The sequence below is a fragment of the Neoarius graeffei genome, chromosome 12 (assembly GCF_027579695.1).
Source record: "Neoarius graeffei isolate fNeoGra1 chromosome 12, fNeoGra1.pri, whole genome shotgun sequence".
Lineage (NCBI taxonomy): Eukaryota > Metazoa > Chordata > Actinopteri > Siluriformes > Ariidae > Neoarius > Neoarius graeffei.
In genome coordinates, this window is record NC_083580.1 from 26993097 (window position 1) to 27007138 (window position 14042).

Consider the following 14042-nt stretch of genomic DNA (forward strand, 5'->3'; position numbering starts at 1 on the left):
AATATTGGATCCTTTTCCTCAATAAATAAATGACCAAGTATAATATTTTTGTCTCATTTGTTTAACTGGGTTCTCTTTATCTACTTTTAGGACTTGTGTGAAAATCTGATTATGTTTTAGGTCATATTTATGCAGAAATACAGAAAATTCTAAAGGGTTCACAAATTTTCAAGCACCACTGTGTATATATATATATATATATATATATATATATATATATATATATATACACACACACACACATATCAGTGGTGGCTGGTAGTCTTTCAAACAGGGGAGGCTGGTCGGTTACGATATTTCCAGATTTTAAAAGAAAAAAGAAAAACATCAATTTTGCCCATACTCTTGCCTCTGATCTGGCTGATTGTTGGCAGGGTCACAAACTGTGAAATAACAGTTTCTTTTGGCCCATTAGCCTACTGTCCAATATACATGACGTTGGTGTTGGGGGGGTATATTTTAACATTTTATATTTTAAAATTGTGGCGTGTTGTTTAAAAATTGATCATTATTGAAAGCAGTTCTTTGTCAGGAACCTCAGCAGTAACAGCAGAGTGTTCTGGAATAGGCACAAGCACTGACCTTGGGGCGCCAAACAGAGCTGGGTGCCACACATTTCATTCAATGACACTTTCCCTATATTTTACTTATTTTGACTGAGAAATGTTTTACTGACAATTTTGATAACCCTTCACTTTTAATCCAGGACTGTAGTGTGAAATGTTCTCGGCTGTGTCTCATCTCATCTCATTATCTCTAGCCGCTTTATCCTTCTACAGGGTCGCAGGCAAGCTGGAGCCTATCCCAGCTGACTACGGGCGAAAGGCGGGGTACACCCTAGACAAGTCGCCAGGTCATCACAGGGCTGACACATAGACACAGACAACCATTCACACTCACATTCACACCTACGGTCAATTTAGAGTCACCAGTTAACCTAACCTGCATGTCTTTGGACTGTGGGGGAAACCGGAGCACCCGGAGGAAACCCACGCGGACACGGGGAGAACATGCAAACTCCACACAGAAAGGCCCTCGCCGGCCACGGGGCTCGAACCCGGACCTTCTTGCTGTGAGGCGACAGCGCTAACCACTACACCACCGTGCCACCCTTCTTGGCTGTGTTTTTGTTTAAAAATGTTTTCCAAATTGTAGCTGTGTTTAATTCATATCCAGAAAAATATATATTCCAATATAATATACTCAGCATAAACATTTTAAATAGATTCTATATTTTTGGTCCATCCATGACGTATTACTAAAGTAGCCTATTTACTGTTGTTGATGTGGGTCACTTGCTGTTAGCCAATTCACTTTCTCGTACCAGGAGAGCTGAAAGGAACAAGTATTATTCCCTACCTTTTTCACCAAGTCAATTTGAGGCGTTGGTCTACCCTGCTCTTTAATTTAAAATTTTTCCTCGAAAGGAAGACTGGCAAATGGCTTCGCTAAAATTAAATCAGCAATGCTTGGCATCCGTGAGCAGCTTTCTTGCTAGCTGACTAGCCCCCTCAAGTTCAAGTTCAGTTACTCAAATAAACGAAATTTCTGGAACTAAGATAACAAACTTGACAACACTATATTTACACTTTATTTACAATGAAAATATATACAAACTAAAAAAGATGGTAGAAACCGTATGCAATGAATGAAATCGAAATGTAAGCTGATCTCTTACAATACACCACAGCACTTGCGAATCCACATGGGACTGAACTGAAATTCACCGCTGCCTGTCTATATTTGAAACGAGCTGTCAATCAAAGAAAATATCCGACCACTTTCACCAATCACCAGTCTCCTCGCGGAAACTGCCATGTCCCTCCCACTGTGAGGCTGGGAGTCCGGTGGGCGGGCATTTTCGCAGTATTTGTCCAATAACCGTCTTGCATTTTGATATTGAAAAGCGCATAGCTCCCAAATGCCATTGAAGTGCACTGAGGCTGGGAGTCCGTGGGAGTCCGTGGGCGGGCGTTTTCGCAGTATTTGTCCAATAATCGTCTTGCATATTGATATTGAAAAGCGCATAGCTCCCAAATGCCATTGAAGTCCACTGAGGCTGGGCTGCATCGCGCTGTCACGAGGGGGAAAAACTCACGCACACATTAGGCGAACTGGGGAAAGTTATAATGGAATGATTTCACACTGTAGTTGGGTTGAGCACATATATTTCTATGATTCTGGATCTGAAATAGCAATGTTATAAGGTTGGCTATAACATAAGCCTAGCGCAATTCATCCTACACAATGTTCGTCATTTTTAGAGGAGGCTGAGCCTCCCTCGTTGTCTTAGAGCAATCGCCCGTGATATATATATATATATACACACACATATATACACACATACGTACATGTACATATATATATGCACATTATATATATATATGGCGGCACGGTGGTGTAGTGGTTAGCGCTGTCGCCTCACAGCAAGAAGGTCCTGAGTTCGAGCCCCGGGGCCGGCGAGGGCCTTTCTGTGTGGAGTTTGCATGTTCTCCCCGTGTCCGCGTGGGTTTCCTCCGGGTGCTCCGGTTTCCCCCACAGTCCAAAGACATGCAGGTTAGGTTAACTGGCGACTCTAAATTGACCGTAGGTGTGAATGTGAGTGTGAATGGTTGTCTGTGTCTATGTGTCGGCCCTGTCATGACCTGGCGACTTGTCCAGGGTGTACCCCGCCTTTCGCCCGTAGTCAGCTGGGATAGGCTCCAGCTTGCCTGCGACCCTGTAGAAGGATAAAGCGGCTAGAGATAATGAGATGAGAGATGATATATATATATATATATTCATCTCATTATCTCTAGCTGTTTTATCCTGTTCTACAGAGTCGCAGGCAATATATATATATATACAGTATATATAGTGATATCCCGAGAGGCGGGCGGCACGGTGGTGTAGTGGTTAGCGCTGTCGCCTCACAGCAAGAAGGTCCGGGTTCGAGCCCCGTGGCCGGCGAGGGCCTTTCTGTGTGGAGTTTGCATGTTGTCCCCGTGTCCGCGTGGGTTTCCTCCGGGTGCTCCGGTTTCCCCCACAGTCCAAAGACATGCAGGTTAGGTTAACTGGCGACTCTAAATTGACCGTAGGTGTGAATGTGATTGTGAATGGTTGTCTGTGTCTATATGTGTCAGCCCTGTGATGACCTGGCGACTTGTCCAGGGTGTACCCTGCCTTTCGCCCGTAGTCAGCTGGGATAGGCTCCAGCTTGCCTGCGACCCTGTAGAAGGATAAAGCGGCTAGAGATGAGATGAGATCCCGAGAGGCTGCGTCATCGAGGGGCGCTATGTCACACGCAGATGGCTCCAACTTCTGGCAGCTATAACTCCATCTGGTGGTGGAGTTGGGAACTTCACCCTCAGCACCCAACACGGCAACACACCTGTGGCCAATAAGGGCCTAATGAGTAAGAGGGCTTTGTGAGAGCTCAAAACTCCCAGTGTGAATGTGGAGGAGAGAGGTTCATGGACTCCTGTTGCTGAGTGGAACCTGCTGGGTGGAGTATTTGTTGAAAAGCTTATCTGGAATTCTTACCTGAAGGATTTTGCAGTGAAGGACTCACCTGTGTTATGAATGCCTGCTACTGGGCTAAAGATCACAGGGATTGTTGACTGGACTCAAAGTAAGGCAGAAGATTTTGTTCTGAGAATGGGATATTGGACTGAAGGAAACCTGCCTATAATTTTGTTGTTCTAAAGCCAGAGACATTGCTTGAGTTTGACTTTTGGGAATCCATCTTTGTTTGAACATTGAACTTTGAGTTACCTTTACTGTTTAATTTCCTGGCATAACATTAAAAATCTTGATTTATTTTAACCTTTGTGTCCTTGCACTGATTGAAGGGTCCTGCCGAGAGCCAGCCAGCCTCTTGTGATATCACTCATATACATACATGTGTATATATGTGTGTGTGTGTGTGTGTGTACACACACTGCCTTGAAAAAGTATTCATACCCCTTGAACTTTTTCACATTTTTCCACCTTACAACCATGAACTTAAAAGTTTATTGAGATTTTATGTGATAAACCAACACGGAGTAGCACATAATTGTGAAGTGAAACGAAAATGATAAATGGTCTTCAAAATTTTAAACAAAAATCTGAAAAATGTGATGTGCATCAGTATTTAGCCCCCCTGTGTCAATACTTTGTAGAGCCACCTTTTGCTGCAATTACAGCTGCAAGTCTTTTGTGGTATGTCTCTACCAGCTTTGCACATCTAAACACTGAAATTTTTGCCCATTCTTCTTTGCAAAATAGCTCAAGCTCAGCCAGATTGGATGGACAGCATCTGTGAACAGCAATTTTCAAGTCTTGCCACAGATGCTCAATGGGATTTAGGTCTGGACTTTGGGCCATTCTAAGACATGAATATTCTTTGATCTAAAACATTCCATTGTAGCTCTGGCTGTATGTTTAGGGTCATTGTTTTGCTGGAAGGTGAATCTCCTTGAACATGAACAAATTTTGGCTAGATGATTTTCTGTTTGGCTAGTTACTTTGGAAGGTAACTAGTCCGGCTGGCTGGTGAAAAAATATATCAATTTCTCGGCCTGATTTAATTTTTATATATATATATATATATATATATATATATATATATATATATATATATATATAAAATGAGAGAGATCTTGAATATAGAGGTGGTGAAGTGGGTGGCACCTCAACTCACCAACACTTTGAGGGTTACTGTCTATATTGAGTTTTGCATTTTCACTTTCTGTCCCCTCAGTTCTCCCATTTCCTCCCACCTACTGTCTACCTAACATACTGTGTAGGTGGATTGGCGATTGTTATATTTTCCCTCATTTTGAATGGGTGTGTGAATGTGACTGCATGGGGCCCCAGCCAGGCATCCCATCCAGTGTCTATTCATAGATTGTGCTTAAGCAGGATAAAATAGTTAATGACTGCTTCAGATTAGTATTAGTGAATGAGGTGGAAGAGGGTAACATTGTAGAGCACCTGGTGCCCATTGTTCCAGGCATAGAGGGCACGATCCCGTGGGTTGTAATCCAACATGGAGATGTGAGAGTACTTATTCTGCAAAGGGATGTCAATGTACTCATAAGTAGAGGAGTTGGTGTGGTACGCATAGTAGACCTTTGTCCCTCCAGAGTACCCATCGGTTACATAGAGTGTGCCACAAATCATAAAGGATTCACCTGCACTGCGCTTTGGATGATTGGTTGTCCATGACTTGATGACCTGTAGGGTGACTGGGTTGAGTTTGCTGATGACAATGTTGCCTGCATTTTGATTTGTGGCATAGACAGCCCAAAGCCCATGTTCATCCACCATAAGGTCAATGTCAGAATGGCCACCCCATGCATAGTGGTACACATTGTTGTACCCAGCACTGTTCAGCCTCTGGGTCTTGCTGATGGTGGAGGTCTTCAGGTCAAACTTGATGATAATGTGGCTCTGGAACTTGCTGAAATAAATGGAGCCATTATAAACCACTTGGCCTGTTCCAGACCATGGGTGTGGCAGGCGGTAGGATGTGAAGTTGTTTGATGTCATAAAGTCAGACATGGAACGATACTCTCGCACAAAGCGATTGTTGTGATAGCCATCCATATACCACACCTGCAGATGAAAACATAAAACATGACATAAAATAAAATTTTCAAACAATGGAAGGAATAAACAAGACTACATATTGAAACCTACAAGGATAATTCCATATTATTCTGGATTAAAACCTTGCTTTATGTGATCAAATCCTAGCACTGCCCAAAATCCTGCCTCTTGGAGAAGGGATGAGAGAGAGATACTGTGTGTATACACACACACACACACACACACAATTTTATATATATATAATATATATTAAAAAAAAATGAGAAATGTACAGGTTCATCAAGATTAATCATTCCATATTACACACAACAGAGGGTGGGAGAAACCAAAAGAAGAAAGAACCAATTGGAATACTAGTGCAAGTATAAAATATGCTTCTTTCATGCGAGATCCTATGTTTGTCTTTCCACTAGTTTAATTATTTGCCTCAAAAGTTGGTTAGCCAACTCTGTGCTTGTTTCTGTTTTATAAAAGGCCAAGCCAGACGTTCTTTTGTTGAGTTGACTGTTTTTCTACAAGAATGTAACCGTGAAAATGCATTTATGAGAACTGTACATACATGTTTTGTTGGCAGACATTACAATGAAACTTTTTCACACATACAAGATATGCAGACATGTACAGTGTCTTGCAAAAGTATTCATTCCCTTTGGTGTTTGTCCTGTTTTGTCACATTACAAGCTGGAATTAAAATGGATTTTTAAGGGGTTAGCACGATTTGATTTGCACAACATGCCTACCACTTTAAAGGTGCAATATAGTTTTTTACTGTGACAATAATTACAGTGCCTTGAAAAAGTATTCATACCCCTTGAACTTTTTCACATTTTTCCACCTTACAACCACGAACTTAAAAGTTTTTTATTGAGATTTTATGTGATAGACCAACACAGAGTAGCACATAATTGTGAAGTGAAACGAAAATGATAAATGGTCTTCAAAAATTTAAACAAATAAAAATCTGAAAAATGTGGTGTGCATTAGTATTCAGCCCCCTGTACTCTGATACCTCTAAATACAATCCAGTGCAATCAATTGCCTTCAGAAGTCATCTAATTAGATAGAGTCCTACTGTGTGTAATTTACTCTCAGCATAAATACACGTTCTGTGAAGGCCTCAGTGGTTTGTTAGAGAACACTGAAGAACAAACAGCATCAAGAAGACCAAAGAACTCACCAGACAGGTCAGGGATAAAGTTCTGGAGAAGTTTAAAGCAGGGTTAGGTTATAAAAAAAAATATCCCAAGCTGTGAACATCTCAATAAGCACTGTTCAATCCCTCATTCAAAAATGGAAAAAGTATGGCACAACTGCAAACCTACCAAGACATAGCTGTCCACCTAAACTGACAGAGTGAGCAAGGAGAGCACTGGTCAGAGAAGCAGCCAAGAGGCCCATGATCACTCTGGAGGAGCTGCAGAAATCCACAGCTCAGGTGGGAGAATCTGTGCACAGGACAACTATAAGTTGTACACTCCACAAATCTGGCCTTTTTGGAAGAGTGGCAAGAAGAAAGCCATTGTTGAAAGACAGGCATATGAAGTCCCGTTTGCAGTTTGCCAGAAGCCATGTAGGGGACACAGCAAACATGTGGAAGAAGGTGCTTTGGTCAGATGAGACCAAAGTTGAACTTTTTGGCCTAAATGCAAAGCGCTATGTATGGCGGAAAACTAACACTGCTCATCACCCTGCACACACCATCCCCACTGTGAAACATGGTGGTGGCAGCATCATGCTATGGGGATGCTTTTCTTCAGCAGGGACAGGGAAGCTGGGCAGAGTTGATGGGAAGATGGATGGAGCTAAATACAGGGCAATCCTGGAAGAAAACCTGTTGGAGGCTGCAAAAGACTTGAGACTGGGAAGGAGATTCACCTTCCAGCAAGACAATGACCCTGAGCATACAGCCAGAGCTAAAATGGAATGGTTTAGATCAAAGAATATTCATGTGTTAGAATGGCCCAGTCAAAGTCCAGACCTAAATCCCACCGAGCATCTGTGGCAAGACTTGAAAATTGCTGTTCACAGACGCTCTCCATCCAATCTGGCTGAGCTTGAGCTATTTTGCAAAGAAGAATGGGCAAAAATTTCAGTGTCTAGATGTGCAAAGCTGTTAGAGACATACCACAAAAGACTTGCAGCTGTAATTGTAGCAAAAGGTGGCTCTACAAAAGTATTGACGCAGGGGGGCTGAATACTAATGCACATCACATTTTTCAGATTTTTATTTGTTTAAAATTTTGAAGACCATTTATCATTTTCGTTTCACTTCACAATTATGTGCTACTCTGTGTTGGTCTATCACAATCTCAATAAAGAACTTTTAAGTTTGTGGTTGTAAGGTGGAAAAATGTGAAAAAGTTCAAGGGGTATGAATACTTTTTCAAGGCACTGTAAGATGAAAAAACAAATCTGGAATGTGCATTGAAGAAGAAGAAGAAGAAGAACAACAACAACAACAACTTTCTTCATCACACGCTTGTGAATTTCCTCTCTGCATTTAACCCATCTGAAGCAGTGGACACACACATGCACCTTTTTGATTGTTAGTAAGGTATGTTAAAGGTTGAGTCCATGCAGCAGTTTCTCTAGCTCTCTGTGGTAGCATTAAAGTTAGCACTACCACTACCACCAGTAAAACAGCAATTAAGTACAGCTTAGCAAAGCTAAAGGAGCTAAACAGCTGTCTCCATGCTCCTTTTTCTCCGGAGCTCAAAGCAATGCTCGGTAGGCTTCAGATTTTACAAACAAACAATGGCACGTAATGGCCGGCGGACCTGGCCTGGAGTCAAGAGGAGGTGGTGTGCATGGAAACAGAAGAGGGGCAAGCGGGCCAGCCTGCTAACCAGGCTAAGAGCTAATGCTAGCAGGCCAGCTATTCCATCGCTCTTTTTATCCAATGTCCGGGCTTTGGATAATAAAATGGATCTGCTACAACTGAGACTGTGCCAACGGGAGAGCTGCAGTGTCTTTGTTCTGATGGAGCCGTGGCTTAATAACAACATCCCAGACTCCATCTTCGAGCTTAACGGGCGGCTACTATTCCGCTCAGACAGGGAAGAGCCACTCTCCGGAAAAACAGAAGGAGGACTCTGCATTTATGTCAACAAAGGTTGGTGCACAAAATGTTCTGTGGTGGGCAGACACTGCTCTGAGGCTGTGGAACATTTAATAGTGAAATGCTGTCCTCACTATCTGCCACGGGAATTCATAGCAGTGTTCACAGTGGCTGTTTATATCCCTTCGTGAGCTACCACTGAAGATGCGCTGCGGGAGCTGCATGACAGTGTCGGTGCGCTTCAAAACAAACATCCAGAAGCATTGTATGTGGTGGTGGGGGATTTCAACCACATGAATCTGTGGGACACTCTCCCCATGTTCCACCAGCATGTTCATCATGCATCAGCATAACAGCGGCAGAGGTGAGGAAAACACTGCAGGGGGTCAATCCCTGAAAAGCCCCAGGCTCTGATGGGATCCCAGGCAGGGTTCTGAGGGACTGCACTCACCAGCTGTTTGAGGTTCTGACAGACATATTCAACATCTTGCTGACTCAGGCCAGAGTCCCATCATGCCTCAAGACAACCACAATCATCCCTGTGCTGAAGACCTCTGTAGCGTCGTGCCTCAATGATTACTGCCCCGTTGCACTCACCCCTGTCACCATGAAGTGCTTTGAAAGGCTGGTGATGAGGCGCTTGAAGCAGACCATTGACGTGGCAGAGAACTCACACCAGTATGCTTACAGGCAGAACTGGTCCACAGCTGATGCCATCTCTGCTGTGACCCACCAGGCCCTCTCTCACCTGGAGTACAAGGACTCCTACGTGAGGCTGCTGTTTCTGGACTTTAGTTCTGCGTTTAACACCATCATCCTGCAGAAACTGGTGACCAAGCTGGCAGTACTGGGAACCTCTGCATCCCTGTGCAATTGGGTCCTGGATTTCCTGACCTGCAGGCCACAGTGTGTCAGGATTAACAACACCACTTCCTCCACCATCACCCTCAACACCGGCTCCCCCCAGGGCTGTGTGCTCAGCCCTCTGCTGTACACACTGATGACCTTTGACTGCAGGGCTGACTACAAGAACAATCTTGTGGTGAAGTTTGCTGACGACACAGTAGTGGTTGGACTCATCACCAACGGGGATGAGTCATCGTACAGGATAGAGGTGGAGAACCTGACAAGGTGGTGCGAGGACAACAACCTCATCCTCAACATCCAGAAGACCAAGGAGATGGTTGTGGATTTCTGCAGGATGGGCACCCCCCCCCTACATCAATGGAGCAGATGTGGACATGGTTCCCTCTGTCAGGTACCTCAAAGTACACCTGACCAACATGCTCACCTGGTGCACCAACACCACAGCCGTCATAAAGAAAGCCCATCAGCGCCTCTACTTCCTGAGGAAAATGAAGAGGGCAGGACTGGGGGCTGACATTCTCAGGTCCTTTTACAGCTGTGTGGTGGAGAGCATCCTGACCTCCTGCCTCATGGTGTGTTATGCTGGCTGCACTGTGGGTGAGAAGGAGGCGCTGCAGAAGCTGGTCAAGTCTGCACAGAGGACCATGGGGTGCAGCTTACCACCCATCAGTGACATCTACACCACCAGATGTAGAGAAAGAGCCACCTGCATCCTCTGTGACCCCACCCACCCTGCACACGGACTTTTCACTCCCCTGCCCTCTGGAAGGAGGCTGTGCTGCATCCAGGCAAAGACATCTAGAATGAAAAACAGCTTCTACCTGGATGCAGTCAGACTGCTGAACTGTTCCACCCCCATATACTGAACACTATGCACCTTACCAATGTGCCTTAATACTGTGAACTGTTGCTGCTCATGTTTTTGCTGCTGTGCTTTCTCACTGTTGCACTGAACACCTTTAAGCTGTTGCCACTGCAGTACATTGTGCAATACTTTACTGTCCTTTGAATTTTAATGTTATTTTAGATAGCTTTTATTTTAGTTTATTCTATTTTTAAATCCAACCTTAGTTTATTCTATTTGTTTTTTAACTATTCTTACTTATTTAGTTACTTATTCAGGCTGTACACACCGAGACCTGGGTAACTGCTTTTCGTTCTTATCATGTCACATGGTTTGAATGACAATAAATCTGAGTCTGAGTCAAACACGTGAGCAATGAGCACACACACACATACATACCCAGAGCAGTGGGCAGCCATGCTAACAGCACCCGGGGAGCAGTTGGGAGTTAGGTGCCTCGCTGAAGTGCACCTCAGCCCAAAGCTGTCCCATATTAATCTAACCTAATAGGTATCCATGCTGCCACCACCATGCTTCGCTGTAGGAATGGTGTTCTCAGGGTGTTGGGTTTGCACCACATATGGAGTTTCCCATGATGGCCAAAAAGTTCAATTTTAGTTTCATCTGACCAGAGAATTTTCTTTCATGTATTTGGGGAGTCTGCCACATACTATTGGGCAAACTCCAAACATGTTTTCTTCTCTTTTTTCTTTAAGCAATGGCCCTTTTCTGGCCACTGTTCCATAATGCCCTGTTCTGTGGAGTGTACAGCTTAAAGTGGTCCTCTGGACAGATACTTCCATCTCTGCTGTGGATCTTTGCAGTTCCTTCAGTGTTATCGTTAGTGTCTTTATTGCATTTCTGATTAATGCCCTCCTTGCCCAGTCTGTGAGTTTTGGTGGGCGGCCTTCTCTTGTCAGCTTTGTAGTGGTACCATATTCTTTCCATTTTGCTATAATGGATTCACTGATGCTCCGTAGGATATTCAAAGTTTGGGATACCCAACCCTTATCTATACTTCTCCACAGCTTTGTCTCTAACCTGTTTGGAGCGCTCCTTGGAGTTCATGTTGCTTGTTTTGTAGTGTTTGCAGAATCAGGGTCCTTCCAGAACAGGTTGATTTATACAGATATCATGTGACAGATCATGTGACAGATCATGTGACACTTTGATTGCACACAGGTGGATCTTAATCAACTAATTATGTGACTTATGAAGTTAATTGGTTGAACCAGCTCTTATTTAGGTGTTTCATACAAAAGCGGGTAAATACCTGTACACACTCCAGATTTCTGTTTGTTTTTCCCATCTTAATTATTGTTTATATTTCAATTAAAAAAATTGCACCTTTAAAGTGGTAAGCATGTTGTATAAATCAAATGGTGCTAACCCCCATTAGCTGGAATTAAAATCAATTCAAATCAAATTAAAATCAAGCTGGAATTAAAATCAATTTTAATTCCAGCTTGTAATGTGATAAAACAGGACAAACACAAATGGGGATGAATACTTTCACAAGATGTAGCACACTAATGCCGCTTTTCCACTACAAACGCGGCTGAGCCGTGCCGTGCTGAGTCGAGCTGAGTCGAGCTGAGCGGGGCTGTTGGAGTTGCATTTCGACTACAACCGCGCTGAACTGTGCTGGCTGGAAGTGGGTGGACACATTGGGTGGAGTTAGCAAAAGTGGGTGGACGTCAGGTGATGTCGTTAAGCAGCGCAAACAGTGACATCAGTGAGCTTTTAAGCGGTAGTCTCATGACCCGAATAGTAAACAATAAACATGAAGTTGTTAGTGTTGCTGGTCTTGGTGCTGTGGCTTGTTGTCACCGACAACGCGAACAGATACTGGCAAGAGCGTATAGATGAGGCGAGGCGCATAAGGCTTCAGAAATTCTCGTAATTCGTAATTATTCTCCTTCCGGGTTTGCAGTGTTTACAGATCCCAGCGTGCTCGCGGGGCGTGTGTGGGCATGTGAGGACACTCCTCCTCACCAATCAGTGCACAGGGGAGTGTCTGCTCACGCCCCCAGCCTCACTCGGCTCGCTTTGGCTCGCTTCAGCCCTACTCCAAAACGGTGCGAGTTTTAGGGGCAAAGCAGGGCTGAAGTGAGCCGAGTTGTGCTGGTTTTTGGTAGTCGAAACGCGAGCCGTGTCGGGCTGAAGTGAGCTGAAGCGAGCTGAAAAAGGGTAGTGGAAAAGGGCCATAAGGTGTCATAAAATCCATCTGGATGGCAGTTCTCCAAATACTAATGACAGTTATTTGACAATATAGATCAAAAAGACCAAAGAAAAATGTATCAAAGTGCTGTTAGAACAAACCATTAACAGCAGTAATGTCAGAATTACTGACATTTTTTCCAAAAAAAAGCAAAACAATATTAATTAAAAATCAACCTAATTTCTGTACTCACAACTTTATTCTTACTACTCATAGCTTATGACCATAGGTGAGGATAGGAACCTACATTGACTAACAGAGAGCTTCATACATAAACTGCTTGACCTCTGCAGACTTGTGCACTGACTAAAACACTGCTGCAGCTGTATAGTTTAACAAATGTTTTTTTCAAACATGAAACATTTTTAGTAGTGGAAATTGTTCTACAAAACAGTGGTTTCAAAATTATCAGCACTTAACTGATTTGATAAAGCCACACCTGGAGAAAATAACAGCATTAAAGCCTTTTATAGCAATGGTGACATTTTTAGAGAGATCTTGATCCATTGAGGGATTTAAACTCACCCCTACCAACTGCAGCCAGCAGTTTACTGTAAAATAGTGGAAAGAATCAACCCTAGAACTGTTACAAAGTTCAGGGTTAAGAGGAAATACATGTTCAGAAACAAAGATACATTTCTTCATAAATAATTTTTAAAAGAAGACGCTTGTGTCAGAACAAGTAAACAGAACAAGTAAACACCAATATAGTTAAAACAGCATTAAAAAATGAAGATTTTTTTTAACCAAATGAAAAGACTATAAGCTGTAGGGTTTTACTTTTGTACCAGAGCAAACATAATTTGCTGGATAATGCCAGCATTTTACTTATTTCATTTGCATTTACCTCTGTCTCATCAAACTAGACTTTAAGATGTTTCAGCAAGAATAAAGTGTCAGGAATGCAATCGACAGATGGATGTAAAAAATGGCAGAGTGTTTATTAAGGCAAACTGACAAAAAAAATCCAAATTGTGAAGCAATGTCAAGGTCAAAGAGCAGGCAATGTTCAGGCAATGCACAAACAGAATATCAAAGGAAAAGACAAAAGGGCAAAGAACAAATAAAATAAAAAACCTGAGTATCAACAAGTTTTAAAAAAATGTTTGGTAAAGTCAGGCAAGGGAACAGTGAGTGTTTACTTCACAGTTGGTAAGTGCAAACTAGAGTTCTCATATACACAGTGGTGATTCTGTGAGATGGGAACAGGTGTAGTGCTAATCAGTATTCCAGAGATGGAGGGCAGTGCAGTGCAGGCTGGTTATCGTAGTCCATGGTGGCCATGTTTGGAGGCCACTGTGAACTCTGGAAAGTGGAGTCTTGAGTGCAAGTGCGTGTATACATGACAAAGAGAACAATGACTGTAAAAAAGCATGGTTTCATGCCCTTCCATTCTATGGAAAGGAAGTCAAAATTCATCCATAATATTGTCAAATTTGGAGCCAGAGTTTGCAAAGGGACTTTCTGTGGCTCTCGGA

General features: G+C 43.1%; 1 protein-coding gene across 1 annotated transcript in view; it reads right to left on the reverse strand.

Annotated features, from left to right (window-relative positions):
- The window catches only part of olfm1b (olfactomedin 1b), a 255548-nt gene that overhangs the window by 19194 nt on the left and 222312 nt on the right, over positions 1-14042 (reverse strand). The window contains exon 6 of the mRNA XM_060934849.1: positions 4930-5580. Within this exon, the coding sequence (XP_060790832.1) occupies positions 4930-5580 (651 nt within the window). The remainder of the gene's footprint in view (positions 1-4929; positions 5581-14042) is intronic.